Source organism: Bos taurus, chromosome 22 (assembly GCF_002263795.3).
Source record: "Bos taurus isolate L1 Dominette 01449 registration number 42190680 breed Hereford chromosome 22, ARS-UCD2.0, whole genome shotgun sequence".
NCBI lineage: Eukaryota > Metazoa > Chordata > Mammalia > Artiodactyla > Bovidae > Bos > Bos taurus.
Genome location: NC_037349.1, coordinates 60496738 through 60523434, shown reverse-complemented (window position 1 = coordinate 60523434; position 26697 = coordinate 60496738). Strand labels below are relative to the sequence as shown.

Genomic DNA, 26697 nt, shown 5'->3' with positions numbered 1-26697 from the left:
CGCGGGCCGGGGCGGGGCCCACCCCAGCTCCGCCCCGCTCCCCCGCAGACAGCCAGTACCTGACGCCGCTGGTCTGCGTCGGCTTCGCGGCGCTCACCCCCGCCTGCGTCCTCATCGCCAAGCAGAACCCGCCCGTCGTGAGGATTCTCAAGTTCGGCTGGTTCCCCATCGTCCTGGCGATGCTCGTCAGCAGGTGCGCCTTCCTCTCTGTCCGTTGCCCCAAGACCGCGGCTCTGTGGGCGCCGTCCCCTTGCATGGCCGCTGGTGGGCCCCTCAGGGCGGAGGGGTCCGCGCCCCGGGCGCCCCGCTCCTCTCTGACGTGCGTTCCTGGCTGATTCGCGGGGAGGGGAGCGGAGGTCGCAGGCCAGGCCCTGGCAGCGTCTCTGGGGAGTCAGCACATCCAGGCCCGCTCGGGGGCCTGGGGTGGGTCCGGGGTGTTCTTAGGGGGTGATGTCTTCCTTGGGCGTCCTGGACAGGCGGGACTCGGGACGCAGGTGGAAATGCACACGGGGGTTCAGAGGGTGCGGGAGAGGCGGGGTTGGGGATGACGGGGCGGCCTGTGTGCTGAGGGTGGGGGGCGCCCGTGCCGCTCACCGTCTGCCGTCTGCCCGCAGCCTCGGGGGGCTCATCTTGAACAAGACCCTGTCCCAGCCGCAGTTCAGAGGCATGGCAGTCTTTGCTCCCATCATGTGTGGTAGGTACTGTGGCCATCACTGGGGCTTGGCGGCCAGGGGCTGGGAGAACAGTGACCACGGAGCTTTGGGTTCGGCCCTGAACACAGCTGGGAGGCCAGGCTGCGGTCCTCAGGGGCTCCCCTGGGGCACTGCTGCCCTCGGAGCACCAGGGCCAGGGCTGAGTCCATGCCTGCTGGCCATCACCCAGACCCACCTGCTGGCATCTGTGGCCCCACCTGGCTTCCCTTTTAGATTCACTGATGGCACTGAAACATTTTCAGACATTTACAATTAAAAGCCCAGGTTCCTGTCTTCTCCTTGTGCAGTGAGGCTGCGATGTACTGGCTCACATCCTGGAGGCCCCCAAGTCCCGCTCAGCATCTGCAGGGGGCCAAGCACCAGGCCCCACCGGGAGACAGCTGGGCAGTGGGGAGCAGTGAAGGGCGCAGCCAGTGCACATGGGCTCCATCTGCAGGCGCCTTTGCCCCGGCCGTCCTCGGAGTCCTCTGGAGCAGCCCAGGCAGTGGGCCTCCACCCTGGGAGGCCCGGGGAGGGGTCCTCCAGGGCTGGTGCGACAGAATAGGGGAGGGACCATGGCTGGGGGCCAACCCCGACCTGCGCCCGCAGGAGCCCAGTGGCCTCTGGCCCCGCACGCTCAGCTTCCGGCAATGCCAGGAGCCCCTCAAACTCAGTTCAGCAGCATGCACCCTGCCCCGCCCCGCCCCGTCTCCTCTCCTTCTGGCCCCGATGTTACCTCAGACTTGCCCGTGGTCTGGGTCCTTCCTCCAGCAGCTCCCTGAGACCACCCCTCCCTCCCTCCATCCCCACCCCTGCACCTGGCCATCAGCCACTGAACCCCGAGGCTGCTGGTCATGCCCCCTTCGCTCAGAGGCGCCCTGTCAAGGGGACCCTGCTGCTGCCTGGATGCCTCCCTCGCAAGGTCCCGGCCGCCTAGTCTGCAGCCAGACGAGGCGTGTGGTCAGGTGTGAGGCAAAGAGAGGAAATCAAGTGCTGGATCGGCTTCCTGGAGAAGCTGAACTTAAAGGACAAGCTCCGAGACAGACGTCAAGAGGGGAAACCGGGCTGCCTTGCAGGTGTTGGGGGCAACCTGGTGGCCATTCAGACCAGCCGGATCTCCACGCACCTGCACCTGTGGGGCACGCCCGGGGTGCTGCCTCTCTGGATGAAGAAGTGCTGGCCCAGCCCCTGCTCCACGTTCTGCAGCTCAGGTGCGTCCGGGGCCTTCCAGGGACCACGTGGTCATCTCTTTCAAGGATGGCATCACTGGAGTCTGTGTCACCAGGCCCGACCCCCAGCGCAGGGGAGGCCCCTGCGCCCCAGGCATGCTGTCCAGGCCCCTAGGTGGGCCGTCTGCCCGTGCCCTGTCTGACCGGCCACCCGTGCGCAGACGTGCTCCCAACGCCTCTGCAGGGACCAGCACTCCCCGGGGTGGGGGTTGCCCTTGGGGGGTCACCCCGTAACCTCGTCACCTGTGACTCCACCCCTGGGGGTCAGGGCACAGCACAGAGCTTTGGGGGGAAATGTGTGTAGCTCTTAGTTTTCAGCGCATTTTCCTGAGTTTTTACGCCATCTGCCGATAGTAACACCTATCTTTTCCCTTTGTAAGTTTTTTTTTTTGTTTTAAAGATCCTTTTTAACAATCATACGGTTAAATAAGGCTTATACATAAGGCCTCATACGGTTTGTCGCTGTGGAGAGGTCTGGCGCAGCCTCTCCAGGGTGTTTCACGGTTGCGTCTGCGCAACTGTGCTGCCCTCCCCACCCAGCTGATGAGACGCCGTGTTAACTCAGTGCAGATGGAGCCTGGCCCTCACTGAGGCCCCTTTCTGCCCGACACGACCCTCACATTACGGGCTGGCTCTACAGCCTGCAGTCTTGGCAGGAAAGCGTGTCTCTCGCAGCCTCAGAGCCGCGCGCACAGCTGCTGAGGGGGCCCCAGCCCTGGTCCCAGTGCGTCCGCACGGTGGCCTCCGGAAGCCGCCACGTCCACCTCCCCCTCACAGCGGGTCGCGCCGCCTCCTGGTCGGCCTGCTTGCTGCTGTGGCTCAATCCTGCTTGTTCTTGCTCCAACGCCGGCTCCCAGGAGTGCTGGCCGCACCCGTGGGGAGGACACACAGCAGCTCCGTGACACGTGCGGCGGAAGTGCGCGTGGCCACTGCGCTGCAGGCTCCCGCCCGGGCCTCTGCAGCCACCACTCAGCCACGGCCCTGCCTCCCGCAGAAATCAACGCCACGTCGGCCCGCGTCCTGCTGGTGCTCGTGGTGCCCGGCCACCTGGCCTTCTTCTCCATCGTCTCCCTGCTGGAGAGCCAGTCGGTCCCGAGCGAGAGGACCTTTGTGCTCCTGTACCTGCTGGCGGGCCTGGTCCAGGTAAGGATGGGCGCCGTGCCCCACCCTGGGAGGGGTCCCTGGACAAGCGGGACGTAGCCCCCGCCTCCCGGAGGCTCGGTCAGCTGGTCCGGCCCAGGGGCCGTGTCCAGAGGCACTGCTCGCTCCTCCCCAGCAGGGTCAGCACAGCGGCAGAGGGTGGGTCCCGCGATGGGCGGGGCAGGCCAGGGGCTCCTACAGGTGCGTGTGGGCTTCTGCTGGCAGCCCACTTGCCCAGGCCCTGGGGGCAGCCCCATGAGGGTGTGCCGGCACGGTTTTGACCCCAAAGGGCAGGCAGGGAGCCCGGGAGGCCGTCCAGAGTGGTGCCAGGGCAGGATGGCCTGGACAAGCGGCTTCAGGGCCTGAGGCCTGACCGCGCGTAGGGCGCCTCCACACAGGCTCCCGGTGAGCCTGAGAGGTAGAGCTAGCCTGAGGCTCCAGGCGGAGACGCACCTTGGGCCAAGGGGAGCCAGGGCTGGCATGGGGCCCGGGGCACCACGCCCACCCAGAGGCCCGCGGCCCCTCCCGCACAGCCGTCACCCTGCTTGTCCCCCCGCAGGTGACCGTCCTGCTGCACCTGGCTGACGTGGCGGTCCGGCTGGCGTGGCGGCGGGCCCTGGACCCAGATGACCACTGCATCCCGTACCTCACAGGGCTCGGCGACCTGCTGGGCACCGGCCTGCTGGCACTTTGCTTCCTCGCCCACGGGCTGCTGCGGACTGGGGTGTGGCCGAGCAGCCCCCTGGACCCAGCACCTGGACCCTCCTAGGGGCCCAGGAGCCCCCTCCCTCGCGCCCACAGACCTGATGCAGCTCCTCTGGCCGGACCCCGGGGCTGGGGCGGCCTCTGTCCTGCACACACGTGCAGGGGGCGGGGCGCGCGGGGGGCAGGACCCTCAGCCTGCAAGGCCGTCCTCCCCGCTCTTCCAGGGATGGGCCTGATCCCCTTTCTGCTCCCAGCATCTCTGGTCATCAGCAGAAACCTGTGCTTAGATTTAAACCCCCAGAGGAGGGTAAAGGTGAGACCAGACCCCAGGCCCACCCCAAGGGGAGGGAATCGGCCCCACACCACGGCGAGGAGAGGACTCGAGAGCTGCAGTCGAGAGAAAGAACGCCCGGCTTCTGGCTCGGCTACAAAAACTTTTATTCACTCGCACGAGGAGCTGGGCCCAACAGCAGCAGGGACCTCAGTGCCTGGGAAACGGAAGCCGGTCCTGAGCACGTCGGGGACAAAGGTCCAGCCCTGGCCCGGAGGCTACGTGTCCAGGGCACTCTGGACAAGCGGGGAGCCGAGGTGCTGGTGAGGCGGCTGCGACCCACCTACAGTGAGGATGCAGCCCCCACAGGACACCGGGGGTCACCGTGGAAAGCGGGGTCATTCCCACAGGCCGAGGCCCCCGCCTCAGGAGACAAACAGAAAGCAGAGTGAGAACCACCAACGTCTAAACGACACCACCTGCAGAGGCACAGGGACCAGCTCCGGGGCCCGCGCCCAGGCCCCCAGCGGGCAGTAACTCGCGCATGGTCACAGCTCGTGTCCTCTCGCAGGGCGGGCCGCGCACTGAGAGCCAGCACACGCCCGCGTGCACACCTGAGCGGCCCCGGGCCAGGGCCAGGGCCCGGCATGCGCCCCAGTGCTCGGAGGACAGCCTTGCAAACCGCTGTCGGCTTCCACGAGGTACCGACACCAAAATAAAAACTAAGAAAGCTCACTCTGTGAGTTTAACTCGACACTCGGCCGGTGTGGGGGCTGCAGCGGGGCCTGGGGGGGCCGCCTGTGTCCTCGGCCTGTCGGCTGGGGGCCCCTCGCGTCCTCAGGGGCCGCACTCGGCGGAGCAGTGAGACCAGCACCTGCTCTCGCAGTCGGGGTGGGAGGCCCAGCCCCAAGCATCCCTGACAGAGTGGAGCAGAAACACTCAACACTGCCCCAGAGTCGCTGAAGAATGGGCCTGGCCGCCCAGGGGCGCCCCCGGCCCAGCGGGGCGGGTCACGGCCAGGCGCGCAGACCAGCCGCGCCTCCCGAGCACGGCAAGTCCTCGGGCACTGCGGCACCTCCGCCTGCGGGCAGCACCTCCTGCAAAGCAAGCACAGCAGTGAGCTTGCCCTCCCCCAGTTTAAGCCCGTGTCACTTCAAGGAGAGGCTTCTACACCAACAAAACAGGAGAGCTGAGCTCCATCCCCACCACGATGTCCTCAGAGGGGGACTCCCCGCCCCGGCCAGCCCCGCGTGGACGGGCTCCATTCTCCTCAGAGGGGGACTCCCCGCCCCGGCCAGCCCCGCGTGGAGGGGCTCCATTCTCCTCAGAGGGGGACTCCCTGCCCCGGCCAGCCCCACGTGGACGGGCTCCATTCTCCTCAGAGGGGGCACCCTGCCCCGGCCGGCCCCACGGGGACGGGCCCCGGCCGCCGCCTCCAGGGAGCCGCCCTGGCACCGGGCTCCAGGCCACCAGGGACACCAGTCACCGCCCACCGCCCACCCCCCGCCACCCTAGGAAGGAGCCCAGGACGAGGGCCGCCCCGTGGGAGGAGGGATGCCGTGAGGCCTTCTGGACGCTGCGACCAGGGGCCTCCAAGCTCCATCCAACGTCCACTTCTAACACCACAGCCCAAGTTGAACATAAGAAAACCAAAGTTACGTTTTTGGTTTACACATATGTAAAAGTCAAACCACGTGTCTGACTTTTACATATGTGTTTCAAATCTGATAAAGTGCAGAGATCACCCTCACCTATCCAAATCTGAATTACCCACTGCCGCCCACACGCAGCTTAAGCCCTGACTCCAGCAACCATTTAACCTGTCTGGGCCCATCTCTGCAGAGGCTGAAACCTGGCCAGCCCAACTCTCACAGGCCTGAACACGTGAACTTGAATACGTGAAACCCCACCTCACCCACCAAGACGTGTGAGCCTGAGCTGCAGGCTCAGCCTTTACTGCTCAAACCCTCACCCCCTTCTCCGGAAAACACCCTGGCCACTTGGCCAGGAGACCCGGGGTGAGCCCACCTCAGGGACGAGCCTGGGACCGAAGCTGCGTGGGGCTCGACCAACCCAGAGAACAGGGGCACCGAACCTGAAGAACACAGACGGGCAGGTCAACAGCAAGCAGGGGCTGGAAGGCAGGAGGCTGCGGGCTGAGTGCCAGAGGCAAGACCCCATCCCCTGAGGGTTCGTCCTGCGGAAGCAAAAGCACCATGTCAGGGACCCTGGCCCCAGGAAGCCACCCCCCAGATGCGGCAGCGCCAGCCCAGCCCATCTTCCAGGGAGGCCCGAGGCCCACGCTGACGGGGGCCGGGGGTCAGCTGCCTGCCCTCCGTGCTCCCACAGCCCTGCTTAGCCCCGAGGCCCACAGCCGCGGACACAGGCGCTTAGCGAAGACGTGCCGGGTGTCAGAGCTGCGCGTCCTCGGAGTGGACGCCTCTCCCCTCCCCATCCCCTGCCAGCCCCAGAAGGCAAGGCTGAAGGTGCCCGCGTCCCGCCAGATGCGGGAGCCCAGATCCTGACCAGGGAGTGTGGACACCGGGGCACGACAGGAGGGGCGTGTGGGGTGCTGTCTGTGTCTGTGTGTGCGTGTCTCTGGGTGTGTGTCTGTGTGTCCATCTCTCTGTGTCTGTGTGGCGCAAGCTCTCACCTGCAGCAGCTGCACCTGGACACACGGCAGGGCGCCGGGCACGGCGAGGCTGCCCCACAGCCAGGCTCCCAGGCCGGCACAGACGTCACCGTCCCCCGGGCTTGGTGAAGACTCCCCAGTGGCTCCTGAAACAGAGCACGACCTCCTGTGTCCTCCACGCACACGCGCTCGGGCCCCCGCCCTCCGGGGCGGACCCTGCCTCACCCTGCACACCTGCCAGCCAGGGGTGCGCGGGGTCCCTGACACGTGGAGCACAGAGCTCTCGGGAGGAGGACGGACGGAAGCTGCCTCCCCCTCCCCCACCCCCCAACCCTCACAGCTGCTAAGCAGCTCTTTCGGTACAACTTCCTTCACAAAAACCATCACTGTCTTGGTTCTATAACAATACACTTAAAAAACATTGACCAGAAAGCATTTCCTAACCCAGAAAGGGTTTCTCTGACAGGAACACAGCCCCACCTGGCTCCACTGCCCACTCTCCCTGACCCTGGACGGTGGGGCAGGCAGACACGCTCAGGTCCGGGAGTGCCAGGGCGAGGAGCCCGGGCAACTGGTGGACACGGGCAGAGAAGACAAGCCTACCCACGGGCGTGGCCGCGCCTGTGGGCTCACTGCAGACGCCCCGCCCCGGCCTCGTGCGGCCTCTGGGTGCACGTTCTGGCCTCCGCTGGAGTTTCCGGGAGCCCCTGGCACGCCTGCAGGTCTTCCAGCACCCCAGCACACGTCCTGCTACAAACGTGTCCATAAATGGGAATTCCACTTATTTTTAAAGTTTATTTAAGCACACTTTCTAGGAGTGAACGTTCTTCATCTGAAGCTGAGGGGCACTGCAGTTATCAGCAGTGCAGACACATCGAGAAGACGCGTGAAACGGCAACTACGAAACGCCAAAGGGGAAGCCCACTGGCGCGGCGAGGGGGGCACTGCCGGCGCGCTCCCAGGCAGCTCGTGTCTGCGTGCGCTTGGAGACTCGTCGAGACCATTTTTTAACAAAAAGCTCACGTGCTTTAAATATACCTTCAACCCCACTCTGCAGCTGCAGATTCAGCTCGCGGCGTTGGACGAAGCCCACGTGGTACAGTCAGACACAAGCTGATGGGGGTCTAACTCCACTTCACGTCCAAACGGGCCGCCTGCATGCCAACTTGCACTTCCAGGCCTATCAAGGAAGCCCGTCACGAGACCACTGTGGGATGAATGGAGGCAGGCCCCAAACAGTGCATCTTTTGAAGTTACTTTTAAAAGCAGACAAGATGTGGGGATGTCTCTGGTTGTTAAGAATCTGCCTTCCAGTACAGGGGGTGGGGATTCAATGCTTGGTCGGGGGACTAAGATCCCATACACCGTGGAGCAGCGAAGCCTGTGTGCAGAGCTAAGACCCCGTGTGACCCAGCTAAGACCCCGTGTGACCCAGCGAAGCCCGTGTGCACCACAGCTAAGACCCAGCACGGCCAACTTTTTTAAAGTAGGCAAGGTTTACACGATGTGTGTCTCCTACTCATCACCAAGTCACATCATAAAGATGCAGTGAGCCTGAGCCCCCTCTCCTTGACACTGATAACACGGCGCGAGCCGAGCCGTGCTACCTGAGACCCCAGCTGGGATCCAAGCTCCGCCTTCATGCACAACTGTGTGCGCGCGTGCTGCTTAAATGGGAGAACAAAGGGAAAACCCGCGCACACATCAGAGATAAACCCCCTCGGTTCTTCTAGATGTCGTGACCGAGTGCCTGTTTCACACCTGGTGACGGACGGGTCCACAGGGCTCAGCACCAGGCCAGTGTTAGTGAGCGACTAGCACGTCTCTGTGTGTTCACAAGCTCAAGCCCGGTCAGCTCGCCCGCCAGGTCAGCACACACTTAACTAAGCGAAGTCACACAAACCCTCCTTTCAGTGCGCCTTCAGCCTGCACGAGGGCCTGCGTCCCACAGTCACCAGCAAGGGGCCACCGCCACTGGCACGGAGGGCGCTCAGCTGGGCCCCTTCTCCTCTCTCACCCGGGGGCCCCCTTCTCCTCTCTCACCCGGGGGCCCCCTTCTCCTCTCTCACCCGGGGGCCCCCTTCTCCTCTCTCACCCGGGGGCCCCCTTCTCCCTTCTCACCCGGGGGCCCCCTTCTCCTCTCTCACCTGGGGCGACCCTCTTCCCTCTCTCACCTGGGGGCCCCCTTCTCCTCTCTCACCCGGGGGCCCCCTTCTCCTCTCTCACCTGGGGCGACCCTCTTCCCTCTCTCACCCGGGGGCCCCCTTCTCCCTTCTCACCCGGGGGCCCCTCTCCCAGGCAGAGAACATCCGACCCATCAGTGGACCACGGCCCGGCCCTTTCCGAGCCGTGTAGACATGCGTGATCCCAGGACGGGTCCACATGGGGGAGGCGAGGTGACGTGTCAGGCACCATGACCGGGGACAAAGCACAGGGAAGCGTTTCTACATGCCTGCAGTTCCACCAAAATCAGAGCTCCGGGGAAACGCACGGCTGGCCCAGGGCTCTGGAAAAGGGACAGTGGGCACGTACTTACGCTCCTCCTCCTGCTGGCTGTCTCGGGCCTTGAGCTGGGGGTGGGGGTAGGGGTGGGAGCCTTCACACTCAAGGAGATGCTCCCCCCGCCTCATATGGGAAGCCTGGACACTTGGCAGGCTCTGTCTGGAAAGCCAGTACAGTGCTTGGATCACCGAGCAGGTAGACATGCCCGCCCACCCCTGGAGGCGCAGGCAGGCCAGCAGGCTGCTTGTCCTCACACGGGTAGATGCGGGGACACCTCTGCTCACCTTCCTGAGCGAGCACAAGTCTTCTAGCCGAAAGTGAGTGGGGGGGACGTCAGCGTCTTCTGCAGCCCTGAGGAAGTGGCAGGCCCACAGCCCAGGCCTCGGGGGCCGGATGGAGCCCCCAGGCCCAACTCGCCAGGGCACAGCCTCCAGTCGGATGACTGGAGACCTGTGGTACAGGGACCTGCACGCTGACAGGCCCACCGGCCCATGGACACACTGCCCCAACTCTGCAGCAGGTGCGTGCACGCGCACGCACACACGGGGGGAGGGACCAGGGCGAGGGAGGGGTGCCGCATGTGGGAGGCCCGAGACACAAAGCCTCCCCGGGCGACACGAGCAAACAGAAGCACAGACGTTCACGGCGCTTACGACTGAAAACTGGACACGTGCTAGACGCCAACTTGAAAGAAAAGCAAGCTGGTAACGTCTAACCAAGTGATGACCCCGTCTGGCGTGTTTCTAAGTGTCCTAACTTCTAAAAAGATGACGCTAAAGTATTAACAAAAACAACAAAGAGAGAAAACCGCTCTACAGACGCCGCCCCGGCAGCTCCGTCTCCACGGGCCCACCCCGTCTGTGCCCCCGCCACCCCGGGGCTCGAGCACCGGGAGCCTCGTCCCCCGTGAACACCAACCACCCGCAAGCACCACGGGGCAGTGTTTCCGTGAAGAAAGCCGACAGGAAAAGAGCACGTCATCGTCATTCAAAGGAGACACAGACGGACGACTGTACGCGGACCCTACACTCCTCTCGATACTTTTGAAATAAGCTGTAGTTAAATACTTTACGTGGTGCTTTTTGAGGAAGCCGGCATCAGCCTCACAAGGCACCAAGAGCAGCCGCCCCGGACAGACGGACGAGTTCACAAACCAGCGTGGACCGTGCAGTCCACTCGGCGTGTTTTAGAAACTCCACAAAGCGCTGACGTCTTAAAACCGGAAGCGCCCCGCCCGGGGTCCCCATGCCGCCCCGGCCCGGCACACGCAGCCTCACCCGCGCGGCTCCCGGAGCCTCTCTGCCTCTTCTCCTTGGCTCGGTGGACGGACTGGGAATCAGTTCTCGCTGAGCCTCCACCTTCCTGAATCCAAAAAAAAGGCGTCATCAGTCAGGACCCAAACAGCAGGCGGCAACTGGGCACAGGGTGCGTTTCATGGTCAGAGACCGAGCACCACGTCGGGCGCCGGGTCACAGCTGCGACGGGACTCTCATCCAGAGAAGCAACACTTATTGCTCCGGAGTCTAAAACATATGAAACACCTCACAGGGAAACCAGCCTGTCGTGAGCTGAAGACCCCTCTGCTGCCTGAAACAGAGCCCGAGTCCTGGTGACCAGGACCTGACCACCGCCCCACGGCCTCAGCACAGCCCTCCACCCGCCCGGGGCCGCGGCTGCGCGGGGCCTCAGCCGGCGAAGCGGCAGGTGCGCCAGGGACGGTGGGACTTCCACGAGCGCCCAGTCTGTGGGCACGGGGCTGCGAGCGCCGTGAGGGACCCGGTCTGCGGGCGCGGGGCTGGGAGCCCTGTGAGGACATGGCCGACCCTCATCCCCGGGGGGCTCGGGCCTACCTGCGGGCCCCTCTCCGTGCGCCTTCCGGGCTCCCAGACGCCGGGCCGACCCCAGTCACACAGCTAGCGAGAGAACGGACAGGGTCGGGTCAGCCTCACGCGCCGCTGGCCCTGGGCCTTGGCCATCTCTGCGTCCCTCACGGTGGACGGTGACTCCACAGATTAGCTCTTCGTTAAATCGTGGCCAAGTAAGATTTAACTTTTTGAACATAAACATCACTATCGAATTTAACCTGCACCACAGAGAAACCTACTTGACTGCTCCCACCCGAGGCTGAGGAAACAGACCGTCCCGAGACTCTGCTTAAGTCACTCCGAGTTACAGTGAACTCGTAACTGACGTGAGTGCCGTGACAGCACGCCAGCGTCAGGCCTCGCAAGTGGAGAAGCGTCATGACCCTCCAGAGACAGAGCTCCCAGACCACTCTCCTTCTCTCGTCCATTCTAACTGGTAATTTTTCCTGCTCTTCACGTCCATAAATCTTTAGACACCATCGATGTCGCAATTCCTCTCAGTCAGGAGTCCGTCTGAGGACCTGCCATTATGTGATACGCTCAAACGCCAGGACATTTCAACCTCATGAACATCCCAGCTTTTCTCAGGAAAAGACACATTATCACCAAAACCACAGCACTCGAAAAGACCTTAGAAATCGTGTCGAAGCCCCTCATTTCAGAAATAACTGAGAACTGAAGGCTCAGACAAGTTAAGTGATTTGCTCAAGGTCATAAACACTAGTCCGTTCCAGATTTGAGACAGGAATTCAGGTTTCCAGACTTGTAGCCGGGGCTCCATGCTCTCGCAGGCCCCTAGGAAGAGTCTGCAGTAGACGGTCAATCCAGGACACTGCACGGCGGGGTAGGAGCCGAGCTAGGAGCCAGTGACCCCAGGGCGCTTCGTACCAGGTAGAAGCCGCCGGTCCCTGCCGCGAGCCCGGTGTCTCTCCGAGGACTGCACTGCTCTGTGGGGCTGGACTCTGCAGGCCGCGACGCCCCTTCACCCGGCTCCTGCTGCCAGCCGGGCTGGGCACGGGGGGGCGAGTCTGGCTCCACCTTGATGGGCACCAGCGGCTCCAGAGTGCTGCTGGCTTCCCGGGGGCCACTCGGGGTCAGAGCATGGGGGTCCTGATCCAAGTTCTTCACGGGCACGGCCACCAGACAGCCCAGGGCCCCTGTGCCCATGGCTGCCACGTCGTCCGCGGTGAGGCTGCCCTGCTGGAAACCTACGGCTGCCGTGCCAAGGACAAGGGGGCTGTCTGGGCCAGGCGGGACGTTGCCGTGGGCCACCAAGACCAGCGGGTCCATCGGCCCAAAGGAAGCCTGACCAGCAGGGAGGTCCCCTCCAAGAGAGGCGCCCGCAGGAGTCACGTCGACGGTCAGGATCCCAGCACCCAGCACCGCATCGGGGGCCCCGGGGGCGGCACTGCCGTCGGCCGGCGGGTCGGAGAAGAGGACCGCAAGGTCCACGTGGCTGAACTCGCCCTGCCCGGGGCTGTCAGGGTCACCGCCGGGCGTCAGCGAGCTCGGAGCCCCCAGCGGAGGGAAGAAGTCTGAAAAGGAAGGAACACTGGTGACCGTGGTGACCAGAGACGGGAGGGCTGTCTGCACTTAAGATGTGGACAGGACACACTGAGGGGACACGGATGCCCCCCCGCAGCCCCTGCCAACCCCCGAAGGTGCCACACTCCGCAGGAAGGAGCCGTGGGGGACACGCGGGTGCCCCGCGTAGGGGTTCAGAGCCTGGAGCCCCTGGGTCTTCCCCCAGCCACTGACGCTCCCCAAGTAACAGTAAGAGAAGGTTTCACCCTGAGTCTTTCAGGCTTCACACCCTTCACTCGCATGGCCCCGTGGAGACCAAGCCCCTCACAGAGCACGAACCACCAACCTCAGGCCGCGCTGACCCCGCAGCTCGGGGACCCTTCTAAGTTCAGCCGCATCAGGCCACCTCTCAGCCTGGTCTCTGCCTCTCCTGAGCTCAAGGGGGAGGACGGGGAGGACGGCGGGGACCAGCTGGCCGGCCGGCCTGCAGAGACACACGGTAGGCTCCGTGCACTGAGCCCAGGCCCCAGCCCCCTGGAGAGAGCGGCTCCCAACAGGCTTGGAGAGCCGCCCTGTTCCCGGACACCCCCGCCCTACAGCAGGCACAGGCCCGGCCCCCAAGCAGCCTCCCGTGACGACAGCGGCACCTGTGCCCAGCACTCGAGTAACTGCTCCTCGGTGAAGGAGTGCCAGCCACGAGGTCACCCTCAGGAGAAGGGACGATGCCGACATCAAACGATGTCACTGAACGCTCATGCTGGAGTTCAGACACAAGAACACCCACCATTCCAAATCCTGGTGAGCGCTCGCCAGGTGCCAAGCCACCAGGGAGGCAGGAGCACGAGAATCCTGCAGAGGAGCCAGTGGGACTGTGACAGGCCTCTCTTGCAGCGCCAGCACCCCCAACCCGGAGCGAGCCCCAAGCTCACACCGCCCTGTGGACGCCGCGGCAGAGCAGCGACGAGGCTCCACTGGGGACCCAGGGAGGAAAGCTGCCAGACGCCGTCCCCAAGCCAACGAGGACAGCCACGCAGAGAGCCTCTGCCCGCGGCTGTGCTGCTACGGAGCTCAGACGCTGGGCCGGCCCATCGGGGCCTTGACGATCACCCAGCACCAGGGAACATTCTAGAGAGACGGCAGGGCCTCTCTGAAGATAGTAAAAACAGAAACAGGTCTCTTCCTCAAAACTTTCCAGTTTCCTAGACAACCTTGCTGATTCAGCTCCCTATGAAAAAATCAAGAACGATAATATGGTTTTTCCAGTGGTCACGTATGGATGTGAGAGCTAGACTATAAAGAAAGCTGAGCACCGAAGAATTGATGCTTTTGAACTGTGGTGTTGGAGAAGACCCTTGAGAGACCCTTGGACTGCAAGGAGATCCAACCAGTCCATCCTAAAGGAGATCAGTCCTGGGTGTTCATTGGAAGGTCTGATGTTGAAGCTGAAACTCCAATACTGTGGCCACCTGATGCGAAGACCTGACTCATTAGAAAAGACCCTGCCGCTGGGAAAGATTGAAGGCAGGAGGAGAAGGGGACGACAGAGGATGAGATGGTTGGATAGCATCACTGACTCAATGAACTTGAGTTTGGGTGGACTCTGGGAGTTGGCGATGGACAGGGAGGCCTGGCGTGCTGCAGTCCATGGGGTCGTAAAGAGTCGGACACGACTGAGCGACTGAACTGAACTGAATCCAGGCGAACATCAAGAAACACCAACTTGCTCATAAATTTCCTATTTAGCATTTTGTTAATTCTATAAAAGTTTACTGGAGATCTACCACGTGCAAGAGCCAGACACTCACAACCCGTACACAAGCACTAACACCGACCACACGAAGGCAACCAGCTCCCTCCACACCAGCACCGCCCTGCCTCACCTCCATGCGGTGCGACCCCGCTCAGGACCACCGTGAGGGGACCCAATCCCTCCAGGGCCAGGCTGGGTTCCTCCACGACAGACATACACTCCCCAGCACCTACAGTCACGTCAAGCTGTGAATCCCTGCCCGCTCACAACAGACTCCCTCACCTACCCAACACGAGACCACGTCACCTCACAGACCTGGGACGTCCACGGCCGAACGAGACCACGTCACGTAACAGACCCGGACGTCCAGGCCTCACACGAGACCACGTCACGTCACAGATGTGGACACTCCCAGACCCGTTCCTGACACATGCCCTGCGTTCCAGTTCCCCTCCCAGGATCACAGAGCGGGGTGGGGGCTATGCCCAAGTCGGGCAGGCAGCCCTGAGCAGAGTCCAGCAGCAGCTGCTTGGGTGCCCGCAGCCAGGACTTCACCCTTGAGGCGCTGCAGGAGCACCACACCCACCAGGCTCCGGGGAGCAGGCGGCGGGATGGCTGCGGGGAGAGGCCGCTGTCGGTACCCAGCCTCTGCATGCCACACCTGGGGGCCTGGGCTCACGGTCAGAAAGCCAGGCTGCTCAGCGCCCAGGAGACAGGACGGCCAGGGCCATGTGCAGAGTCACCGTGGGACCCGCCACGGTTTGCACTCTGCCCCCGTGCTCATCCAGGAACAGTCTGTTCTGTCCCCATGGCTGTCCCGGGCAGGGCCGGACAGGAGGGGCTGGAGGGGCAGCTCGGCACACAGGGCGAGGTCAAGGCCCGCTTCAGGGGCCTCACTGCCCAGGCCAGGTGGGGGGAGCCCGCGGCTGCCAGGGGCCCACCTGGGGGCCGGCGGTGCTGCCTGAGCACATGGGCCTTCATGCTGTGCTTGGAGGCGAAGAGCCGGTCGCAGCTGGACACCGGACACCTGCTCTTCGGGGCAGCCACGTCCTGCAGGTGCTTCTTGGCGTGGATGTAGAGGCTGCTCCGCGCCGAGAACCTGGCGCAGCACCCTGGGGAGAGAGGACAGCTGCGTGAGGCACCAGGGCCCCCGTCCCGGGCAGTGCCCAGACGTCCCGATGGCCACACGCACCCCGGGTGTGACACGCAGCTGCCCCCCCAGCCTCAGGGCCACGCCAACATCTCCCGCCTTCCACCGCCGAGCCACACCGACCACCTCTGCTACGCTGCTACTGGAGGAAAACCCACGACCCTGAGACATCCAGGCTACAGATCGTCCCCACTGACGCCAGAAGCAACCTCCTCCCGTGTCACCACTGAGAAGCCACTGCCAGGTGGGTCAGGCAGACGGCCGGGAACCAGGAGGAGGGGCCTGGAGCTGGGCCTGCCTGGCTGGCGGCCCATGCCCACCAGGGTCTCACAGCACAGACAGTGCTGGGACACAGGGAACCAGCAACCCACAGAGGCCATCGCCCAGCCGCCACGGCCCAGGCCCCAGCACCGGAGGTCGGCATGGCGGTAGGCGGCCGGCTGCCCTCGCTGAGGCGGACGGCAGCCCACCAAGGTGGACAGGGCTGGGGTGCCCAGCACTCTGGGCCCGAGGGCGGCGTCCGCCTGCGGGGCAGGAACAGGTGTCAGGAGAGACGTCACATTCCAGGTGATGAGGGGCAGGCCTGTCAGAGCCATGAAGGCCTGAGGCCGAGGGTCTGCAGTGGGGTGGGAGGGACCTGATGGCCCCGCGTGTGCTGTCTGTCCATAAAGCAGGGATGGGACGGGGGTCCTGGGTCAGGAAGGACAGCTCGAGGCAGGAGGGGTTCTTGCAGGGAAAGAGGCTCTGGAGCGAGGACACAGCCGCAGGAGCCAGGGTCGGCGGCCTCTGAGAAGAGTTCTGAACTGAGGTCATTTGCAAACAAAACTTCAAACCGGTTTCCTGAGGTCAGACCCAGGACAGGGCACTTGGGAAACACAACAGATAGAAGAGACCCCTCTGGCCTCCGGCCAGGGGTCCCAGGGAGAGCGTGCTGGGTTCCCACCCGCCAGCCAGGACCCTCACAGAGGCTGGCCACACGGCAGGGGTGCTGAGCACACTTTCGGTCACACCGCTCTCCTGAGGACTGGCCTGACCACAGCAGGGACATCCTCCCGGCTCCTGCCAGAAGGCAGCTTCCGGCTGTAGAAACTTACGAATTCAACAGAAAACAAGATGTCGGGTGGCCAAAGGGTTTGTTTGACCTTCTCCCTAAGATGGCTATAGTAGCGCTTCGTTGTCTGTTGACTTCATCCAAACAGTTTTGTTAGATTGTATGGTGACAGCTGTCAAATCGGTGCGCATGAAAACAAACAAAAAAGGCACCAAGACGTGAATTTTCGTGTAGCCACTCTAACACTGAACATGGAAGGGAAAAAGTAACAACTCCAGCATATGGTGCTTTGTCATTTCAAGAAAAATAGAAATGCAACTGAGACACAAAAGGAGCTTTGCGCAGCGTGTAGAGACGGTGCAGTGACGACCAAACGCGGAGACTCCTGGCCGGACAGCGCCCCACGGTTGGGAAGATCGGCTGAAGTTGAAGCAAGCGAACTCAAACACTGAGGACAGCCAGCGGCGCAGCACGTGGGGGCAGCAGCACACTCAGCACACCCGCCCGCGCGCAAGGCGTCGGCGCCGCCGCGGCCACCGTCACCGCTCCGAAGGCTGGGCTTCACTCAAACACACAAACCTTTCTGACCGTATTCTACATGGATTCTCTACTGAAACGTAATGAAAACTTTCCACTTACAAAGCACACTGTGACAGGCGATGACAAGTGTGTGCTGTACGAGAAAGTGGCGCGGAGGAGCTCGTGGGGCCAGCGATACGAGCCGCCACCCGCCACCCAAGGCTGGTCTTCATCCTAGAAGGCAGTGTTGTGACCGTGGTGGGACTGGAAGGGAGTCCTCCGTTACGGGCTTCTTCCAGAAAACCAGACGATTCACTCCAACGAGCACTGCTCCCAACAAGGCCCACTGAAAGCAGCACCCGAGGAGAAAGCGTGTGGAGTCGGCAGCAGCAAACACACGCTCTTCCCTCAGGACAACCAAGACCGTGTGCTTCTTCAATGACCAGACAAAAACTGTCACAGCTCGGCCGGGAAGTCCTGACTCACCGTCCCTGCTGACCAGACACCACACCTTCAGAGGTCCATTTACCTGATCTGCACAAAACTCTCTCAGTGGAAGACATTTCAATTCCCTGGAAGACTATAGAAGGCATCTGGAAGAGCTCTTTGCTCAAAAAGATAAAAAATGAGCAACTGGAATCCAACAACACATTAAAAGGGTCACACACTACGATAGTGGGATCCTTCCCGGTGACGCAAGGATTTCAGGACCCACACGTCAACCAGTGTGACACACCACACCGCAAGTGGGAGAGTAAAACCACGCTTATCTCAGTGATGCAGAAAGAGCTTCTGACAAGCTCAAGATCCATTTATGAGAAACACTTCAGAAGGTGGGCACAGAAGGAACATGTCTCAACATAATAAAGGCCATGTACAACACACCATCGCTTCACTCGACACAGCAACACCACACTCGGTGTGGAGGCTGAGAGCGTCCCCTCTAAGACCAGAGCGAGACAAGGATGTACAACACACCATCACTTCACTCGACACAGCAACACCACACTCGGTGTGGAGGCTGAGAGCGTCCCCTCTAAGGTCAGAGCGAGACAAGGACGTTCACCCTTGCCACCTTTACGCACCACGGTTTTGCAAGTACGAGCCAGGGTCATCAGGAGAAAAAGCAGCAAAGGGAATTCAAACCTGGAAAAGAAGAATGCAAACTGTCGCGGTTTGCAGAGGACACGACACTGCACACAGAAGGTCCTACAGATGCCAGCAGAAGGCCGCCTGAGCTCACCTGGGGATCTGGCGAAGCTGCAGCTTAGAAAAGTCACGCACAGCGACCGCTACACTGCCACAGACTGACATCGAGAGACCAGAAAGGGAGACTCAAGCAACAGTTCATTTAGCCTACTAGAAAAAACAAACTATGCAGGAACAAACCTACCTGAAGAGACGAAAGATGCATATTCCAAAACCTGTAAGATACAAACAGATATACCACATCCACAGAGCAGAAGAATCAATACTGTCAAAGTGACAAAACACTGCCCAAAGCAATCCACAGATTCAGTGCAGGCCCTATCAAACCACCACCAACAGTTTTCACAGGACTATAACAAAAAAAATTTTTTAATTTGTACGAAGACACAAAAGACCCTGAATCATCAAAACAATCTCGAGAAAGAAAGACAGAGCTGGAGGACTCAAGCTCCTTGACTTCATTCGGATCACACTGCAGAGCTACAGGCGTCAAAGCAGGACGGTCCGGGCTACGGATCAACGAACAGGACAGAGAGCCCAGAAATAAACCCACACACTAAACAGGCAATTAATCAGCAACAGAGGAGACAAGACCACACAATGCTGCAAAGACAGTCTCTTCAACAAATGGTGCTGGGAAAACTGGACAGCTACATGCTAAAAAAAAAAAAAAAAGAAATCAGATCATTCTTTAACACCATGCGCAAAGATAAGCTCCACATGGATTAAAGACCTAAATGTGAGACCAGACACTATACAACTCCTAGAGGAAAACAGCACCCCACTCCAGTACTTTTGCCTGTAAAATCCCATGGGCAGAGGAGCCTGGTAGGCTGCAGTCCATGGGGTCGCTAAGGGTCGGACGTGACTGAGTGACTTCCCTTTCACTTTTCACTTTCATGCACTGGAGAAGGAAATGGCAACCCACTCCAGTGTTCTTGCCTGGAGAATCCCAGGGACAGGGGAGCCTGGTGGGCTGCCGTCTATGGGGTCGCACAGAGTCGGACACGACTGAAGCGACTGAGCAGCAGCAGCAGCAGAGGAAAACAGAGAACATCCTCTGAGATGGATTGCGACAGTATCTTTTTCAATCCATCTCTCAGAATAATGGAAATAAAAACAAAAATTAAAAAAAAGGGACCTAATTAAACTCAAAAGTTCCTGCGTAACAGAGGAAACCATAAAACAAAAAGACAACCCACAGAAAGGGAGAAAATATTTTCAAATAATGTAACTGACACGGGATCAGTCTCCAAAATTTATAAACAGCTCTCGAGGCTCAGCATCAAAACAGAGAACCCAACCAGAAAACGGGGAGAAGACCTAAGTGGACATGTCTCCAAAGACGACATACAGATGGCCAAGAGGCACATGAAAAGATGCTCAGTATCGCCAATTATCAGAGAAATGCAAATCAAAACCACAGTGAGGGACCACTTCACACCACTCAGAAGGGCCATCGTCACAAAATCCACACACAGGGCTTCCCTGACGGCTCAGTGGTGAGGAAGCCTCCTGTCAGTGCAGGAGAGGCGACGTCAGTCGCTGGCCTGGGAAGATCCCTCCCGTCTTAGAGCGACTAAGGCCACACGTGCCATGACTACGGAGCCTGTGCTCCAGCACCCAGGAGCTGCAGCCGCTGAAGGCCACGCGCAACAGCAAGCGAAGCCGCCACCCCCCGCAGCGGTGGGCAGCCCTGCTCGCCGCACTAGGGAAAAGCCCGCACGGCAACAGAGGCCCCACACAGGCACACACAGCCAATCAAATCCACAAACAGTAAATGCAGGTGAGGACGTGGTGGGAACGGAACCTCCTGCACTGCTGGCGGGATGTAAACGGTGCGGCCGCTCTCCAAGTGTGGAGGCCCTTAAACAACTAGACACACAGCCACCACACGACCGTGCAGCCCCTCAGGGGCACGTATCCAGAGAAAAACACGATCCGAAAGGGTACGCGCACCGCAGTGTTCACCGCAGCACTGTCTGCAAGAGCCAGGGCGCAGAGGTGAGCTGTCCATCGACAGAGGAGTGGATGAAGGAGACGTGGGACGTGCCCATCGTGGGCTACTACGCGGCCACTCAACACGATGAAGCGACGCCACGTGCAGCAGCGTGCAGCAGCGTGGAGAACCCAGAGTCTCCTGCCGAGTGAAGGAAGGGAAGGAGAAATACCACATGACCCCTCATATGTGGGGTCTGAGAAAGTCCTGGTACAAACTCGCTCACTCACAGACCAGGAACAGACTCCCAGGCTTGGAGAACGAGCTTACGCGTGCCGGGGCAGGGCAGAGCGGGGCGTGGAGCGCCCTGCACACACGCTGCGTGCTTCACACACGTGAGCAACCAGGCCCCACTGCACAGCACACGGGGCTCACAGGCTTGGAGAACGAGCTTATGCGTGCCGGGGCAGGGCAGAGCGGGGCGAGGAGTGCCCTGCACACACGCTGCGTGCTTCACACACGTGAGCAACCAGGCCCCTCTGCACAGCACACGGGGCTCCGCTCAGGGTCATGGGGCCGCCTGGGGGCTGGGGGAGAAGGGACGCGCGCGTGTGTGCACGGCCGGACCCTTCATCATATACCCGAAACCCTCACAACGCTGCTAAGGACCAATGAGGTGGTCTCCAAGATAAAATGGAAAGTTAAAGAAGAAAGAACAGGGGGCACAAGCAAATGCTGGCCCGCTGATGGGACCACACCGCGAGAACGGAATTCTGATTCACGAGAGTTGCTGACACGAGCGGCTTTCCAATGACCCACCGCCCCTCGGACCCAGTGGAAGACTGAGCGCGTGCAGAACCTGAATGAAGACGCGCTGAGAACTCTTCTGTTTGGTGTTTGGATGGAATGAGGCTACTGTAGAATGTGGGAAAACGGGTTGCTCCAGTTTCTAAACAAAATGGAAAGAATTGTCCAGCTGCATTTGTTTTGACGTTCTTGTTGCAAATAAACCAGAGAGTATGGCTGGAGGAGAATACAGGGCTTCCCCAAACGCTGTAAATGCCAGCAACCGTGTTCTTACTGGGCTACGAGACCTGGAAATAAAGAATGCTACGTGCGGGGAAAAAAGTCTGGGGAAGATGGAATTATGATGCCAGCTGAGAAATGCACAGGGTAGCTGAACAAGATGGTGAGGAACTCAATAGGGTTCTTGGTGAACGTGAGAAACGTGTCTTTTATTTTTACTTAAAAGCTGAAGGAAACTTTTGGCCAGCCCAAAGGATCTCACTTTCGCCCGGGTTTCCTTGATGCCCAGCAGGACGCGCACGTGTCCACGTGTGTCAACGACCACCTCTTCCCGAGTGTAGCGGTCTACCAAGATGCGCGTCACCTCTTCACAAAGACATTCCCACAGTCCTCACGCTCCTACCAAGCTACCCCGCCCAAGGGAAAGGCAGCAACGACCCTCTAGTGACAAACTTCTCTGCGCACCCAACTCCCACCCACCTTCCCAGGGGGCCGCACATACTTGCACCGGGAGAAGCCCCACCAGGCCCAGGCCGTCTTCAGCCCACCACCGGCACTTCTGTCTCCAACCCTCCCCGGCCCATCCCAGCACAGTCTGGGTGACTGCCGTCACGTCCCCAGCACCCCACACGCTGGCTGTGCGCCTGTGGCCCGCCCCCCGACTGGAGCCCTGCAGAGACACACGTCTGTGTCTGGTTAGACCACCGGGATACCTTCGCCACATTCCAGGGAACGCTCAGCTTCAGGTGGGTCTGCAGCGTCTCCTTTGAACAGCACTTTCCCCACAGTATGACGCCAAATCCTCACGAGCGTCAAGCCAGCGGGGATGCGGCCAGCAGGGACTCGGCAGAGCCACAGCCCCAGGCCCAGGCCCCAGGTCCAGCGGTCCGACTCTGCACCTGCTTGCTAGCACTCTGCTCCCAAGACGCACGCCCCCGGCTAAGACCAGCCGAGCCAACCCACGCCCCGGCCTACTTGGCACCTCAGACTCTTCCACCCGCAGCGCCAGGCGGCCGTGGGGCTGCTCACACCCACCTTCCACAGGACAGGCGAAGGGTTTGGTGCCCAGGTGGGTGACGCTGTGGCCCTTCAGGTGCTCGGCCCGGGTGAACGACTTGCCACAGCCCTCGACGGGGCAGGGGAAGCGGCGGTCATCGTCATGCTTCCTGCGGGACAGACGGCAGCGAGGGTGACCACGCGCGTCACCGCCGCGGGCACAGCTCTGCAAGATGCACCCACCCACGAGCTCTCCGCATCACAGGGGAAAACGGCACATCTCAGAAGAGCCTGGATTTGGTCCCTAGTCCTCATGGGCACAAGCCCTCCTTCCTGATGGAGCCGACCACAGTCAGACTCAGCTTCCACGCAGGAAGGAGCAGCCGCCTCCCCCATTCAGCCACCCACTACCACACAGGCTGTCCCTGCGGCAGGGGACCTCGCCTGACGAGCACACGGTCTTTCTCCGCGTAGATGCCCTCAGCCCCAGCTGTGCAAGGACAGAACGCCTCCCAGCTCTCTGGGTCCCCACACAAAACAGGAGGACAAGCGCTTCAGCGTCAGAGCTGCTGGGAGGCCGGATGCGGGACAAAGGCCAAGGGCCACCTGCACGAGCCCAGCCCTCAAGGGGCCGCCACAGCACGGAAGTGACGACGGCATGAGGGAGGCTTAGTCCATAGCCTTACCTTTCTAAAAATCAAGCTGAACGTTACGCATACTAACTAAACTTAAAAACAAGTACACACAAAAAACTAACTTTAAGTGATCGGATTCTGTGTGTTTTTCTTCTTATAAACTTTCTGAATTTTCCAAGTTATCCACACTTGTTTTTCATTACTTAAAGAAATCCACAGATTATCCCATCCACAGGCTTCTGCTACTGACCAATAACTCACTCATTTTCAAGACGAAGAATTCAACCCAAATGTAAAGGTTACCTCTTGTGCCTCAAGAGCTTAGACATGCTGGTGAAGGTCCAGCCACAACTGTCAGAGTCACAGATAAAAGGTCTTTCACCTGAAGAAAGAAAAACCACACCTCGTGATCACAACCGGGAATGCACAGATGGCGGGCGGGGGCCGGACGGCCCGGGCTCGTTACCTGTGTGGCTTCTCAGGTGGATTTTCAGGCGACAGGCTTTGTCATACTGTTTGCTGCATCCGGGAAAGGAGCAGGAAAAGAGTTCTTGTTCCCGGAAGTGGGCCCGGTTGTGGGAAAACAGAGCGCTCACGGTGATGAATGTCTTCTCGCAGCCTGAACAGAGAAACACAGAGCCTGCTCACTGGCGGGGCAGAAGGCACGTTATAGAGCTAACCCAGTCACCCGCCAGGCGCCGCTGGCACCGGGGCACGCAGGAGGAGGACGACTCGAGGGCCTCCCTGGAGGCCGAAGTCGGGGCGGCTCGGGGCAGTTCACAGGCCACCTGCCCCACGTGGCCACCTGATCGTCCTCCGATGCACCCATCAGCTCCCGGCTCAGCACGACAGACCCTCCAGGTATGGCAGGAACTCAACGACCCGTAAACCCAACAAGATGAAGCAGATACTAAGGAACCAGATTCTGTCTGGTCAGGCTGACCCTGAAAGGGCTGCCAGCCACTGCAGTAACGCCTGAGGTCCCCCAACCTGCGGAACCAGGCACACCCCCCATCCCTGGGCACGCCCTCCCAGAGGCAGACCGGCCCCTGCCGCAAGCTCCTCCTCCCTCTGGCCTGTCTCCTTGGGGTTTCCTGCTCTGTCACGAGTCACTGGGCTCATCTGTGCTTTTCCCATCTGCATCTTCAACCGGGCTGACCCACGGGACTTCAAACATCACTAAGCTCTCCACTGGGGAGAGCTAGAAGCCATCAGCTCCTTCCCTGGTGGCTCCCTGATAAAGAATCCACCTGCAGTGCAGGAGACCCAGACTTGATCCCGGGATGAGGAAGATCCCTTGGAGAAGGAAATGGCAACCCACTCCAGTATTCCTGCCTGGGAAATCCCATGGACAGAGGAGCCTGGTGGAAAAAGTAGGCTGTCCATGGAGAAGCAGAGCTGGACGCGACTTAGCTACTAAACAACCAGCTCTCCTTCGACAGAAAAGGTCAGTGCTCACACCAGGCAGAACCCACGAGGCTGCAAGATGCCTGTGAGCAGTGGGCGCTATGGCCCCTCTCAAGCCCTCCCGGGGCCGCCACGGGCACAGAGCCCGTCGCCCCTCCTCTCTGCAGTGACAATGAGCAGGGAAACGCTCATCTCCCCAAACGGCCCCCACCCCTCCTCACGTACACATTGTCCCTTCCCAGCGGCCCCGGCCAGTCCTCACTTTGGGCTGCCCCTCGGTCAGGTAGACACATCTAAACAAGCGAAGTCGGAGTCTGCCTCAGCAAGACACACCCTCCCCTGACCGACTGAGAAGCCGCGGGACCCAGCGTCTCAATCCTCCCCAGCTGGAGCCGCTCAGGGACCCACAGCCTCCACCTGGGTCAGCCCTCAGGCCCCTGCGGTCTGGAACGCTCCACTCCTCCTTCCACCCACCCAGGACAGACACCCCACAGATCATTCACCTCAAAATCCCCAGGGTGACCCCGTGCCCAAAACAGGTGGATCCCTGATCCTGCTAGCACTTTGCTCAGACGGACGCCCTCTGAGCTCTTCACTAGAGCTGTCTGTAAGCCGCCCTCAGGTGCCGAGTGTGGAACCGAGAGAGAGAGTGCCCTCCACCCAGGCTCTCCACGGAGACGGGGTGCACAGGACCGGCCAGGGCACAGGGGAAGATCAGAGAGAATTCCCTAACAACTGACATTTCTTCCGCCCTTTCAAAATCCCTCATTCCAGGACACTTCCGTAACCTGGACACTGTGCAGGGCGCACTCCCGGCCCACAACACATGAACCAATTGCCAGGCGCACACTCCAGCTTCGCTTTTACGGAAGGCCCTCCAGAAGCCTCCCACCTGCCCACATTCCCTGCCTTGGCTCCGCAGCAGGCCCCAGCCCCCCAGCCCCTCCTTCGCAGGCACACGCCCTCCGCTGCTGGAGCCGCCTATCCCGGCGGAGAGTCCACGGACACTCACCCACCGGACCCACCTCGCCGGGAGTCTCCATCTAAAGATGAAGACAGTTTCAGAACTTCACACAACAATGAAGTCCAAACGAAACAAAAGTTTTAACGGCATAAAAAGCGGATGCGCCGCACCGGGCGATAATCTCCTGGGGCGCCCTAATGTCTCGCCCCGCTGTACGGCGGCCCAGCGTTCCTGCAGCCCGGGGTGCGCGCCCGCAAGCCGGACTGAGCGTTTCCCAGTGACCAGACCTGCCTCCGGCTCCGTCGGTGGGAAGACGCCTTGTGGTCTCGCTCATCGGACGCACCCACACCTGGGGGACGGCTCCGAGATTCCCCGAGCTATTTCGCGGCCAAGCGGGGTCCGGGAGCCGCCGCGACCCCGGGTCGGAAGGAGAGGAGACACCGCGCCCCGCCCGCGCCGCTCACCGGGAAAGTCGCACTTGTAGGGCCTCTCGGGCTCGAAGTGGCTGCGCTGGTGCGAGCTGAGCTTGGCGTGCGTGGGGAAGCGCTCGGCGCACACCTCGCACTTGAACAGGCTCTCCTGCTCGTGCGCCTTCATGTGCGCCTTGAGGTTGTACACGGTGGTGAACTTCTTGCCGCAGCCGCCCACCGGGCAGCCGAACGGCCGCAGCTTGTCGTGCGACTGCAGGTGCCGCTTGAGCTTGTAGGACGTGGTGAAGGCCCAGCCGCAGCCGTCCAGCGGGCACTTGAAGGGCCGCCGGCCCTGGCCGCTGCCGTGCGTCAGCAGGTGCACCTGCAGCTGGTGCTTCTTGGCGAAGGCGAGCGCGCACTGCGGCTCGGGGCATCGGTAGCCGGGGCCGGCGGGCGCGCGGCGGGCCTCGGCCGGGCTGCCGGCCTCTTGGCCGGGGGGCGGGCCCCGCGACGGCGCGGCCAGCGCGAGGACGCCGCGCTCCAGGCGCACCAGCAGGTCCTGGGGGCCAGCGGCCCCGGGGCCCCCGAGGGGCGCGGCGCCGGGGGCCTGCGCGGGGCGGCCGGCCGGGCTCGAGGCGGCGCGGGGCTCGGGCTCCGGCTCCCGCCGCCCCGGGGCCGCGGCCGCGCCGCGCGCCACGTCCAGCAGCACTACGAGAGAGTCGCCGCCCCCGGCGGCCGGCGGTCCGGCCTCCCCGCAGCGCGGGCCCCGCGCGCCGCCCTCGGGCTCCCTCAGCAGCAGCAAGCGGCGGCGCGCGGGGCCCGGGGCTCTGCGGGGCCGGGCGGGGACACCGCCGAGTTGGGGCCCGAGCGCGTCCGGGGCCGCGGAGGCATGCAGCGCCGGCGCGTCCATCTTGGGCCGCGGCGCGTCCAGCCACCGCCTCGCCGGAAGCACCGCCCCGCACGCACACCCGCCGAGCGCGACGCAGGCTGGCCGCCGAGCGCGACGCCGTGCGCGACGCAGGCTGGTCAGCGCCCAAGCGCGCGGCGGAGCGCCCCAGGTGCGCATGCGCGGACGGCGGGC

General features: G+C 61.7%; 2 protein-coding genes across 11 annotated transcripts in view; one reads left to right on the top strand and one right to left on the bottom strand.

The window, feature by feature from the left end:
- SLC41A3 (solute carrier family 41 member 3) overlaps positions 1-4772 on the top strand; it is a 20888-nt gene extending 16116 nt beyond the window's left edge. For 4 of the 6 annotated variants that reach the window (XM_024983334.2, XM_024983339.2, XM_024983333.2 and 1 more), the window contains 5 exons: positions 49-193; positions 615-694; positions 1769-1903; positions 2916-3064; positions 3621-4772. In XM_024983334.2, the coding sequence (XP_024839102.1) occupies positions 49-193; positions 615-694; positions 1769-1903; positions 2916-3064; positions 3621-3830 (719 nt within the window). In that variant the 3' untranslated portion in view covers positions 3831-4772. Of the gene's footprint in view, positions 1-48; positions 194-614; positions 695-1000; positions 1352-1768; positions 1904-2915; positions 3065-3620 lie in introns of those variants that run through there. The other 2 variants (XM_024983338.2, XM_024983337.2) reach the window with 2 other exon arrangements.
- Positions 4188-26697, bottom strand: ZXDC (ZXD family zinc finger C). 5 transcript variants are annotated; one of them, XM_059880144.1, is made up of 11 exons: positions 25671-26697; positions 23302-23454; positions 23139-23217; positions 22240-22370; positions 15252-15422; positions 11925-12571; positions 11022-11084; positions 10449-10533; positions 6691-6815; positions 6133-6234; positions 4188-5134 (listed from the first exon to the last, which is right to left on the bottom strand). In XM_059880144.1, exons 1-11 carry the CDS (start codon positions 26680-26682, stop codon positions 5048-5050), a joined length of 2655 nt encoding a protein of 884 aa, XP_059736127.1. In that variant the 5' UTR covers positions 26683-26697; the 3' UTR covers positions 4188-5047. The 5 variants fall into 5 exon arrangements, 4 of the variants coding, with proteins under 4 accessions (XP_059736127.1, XP_024839099.2, XP_059736129.1 ...); XM_024983331.2 differs by lacking the exon at positions 11022-11084; XR_009492426.1 differs by lacking the exons at positions 4188-5134; positions 6133-6234 and adding an exon at positions 7708-7849 and having other exon boundaries at positions 6728-6815.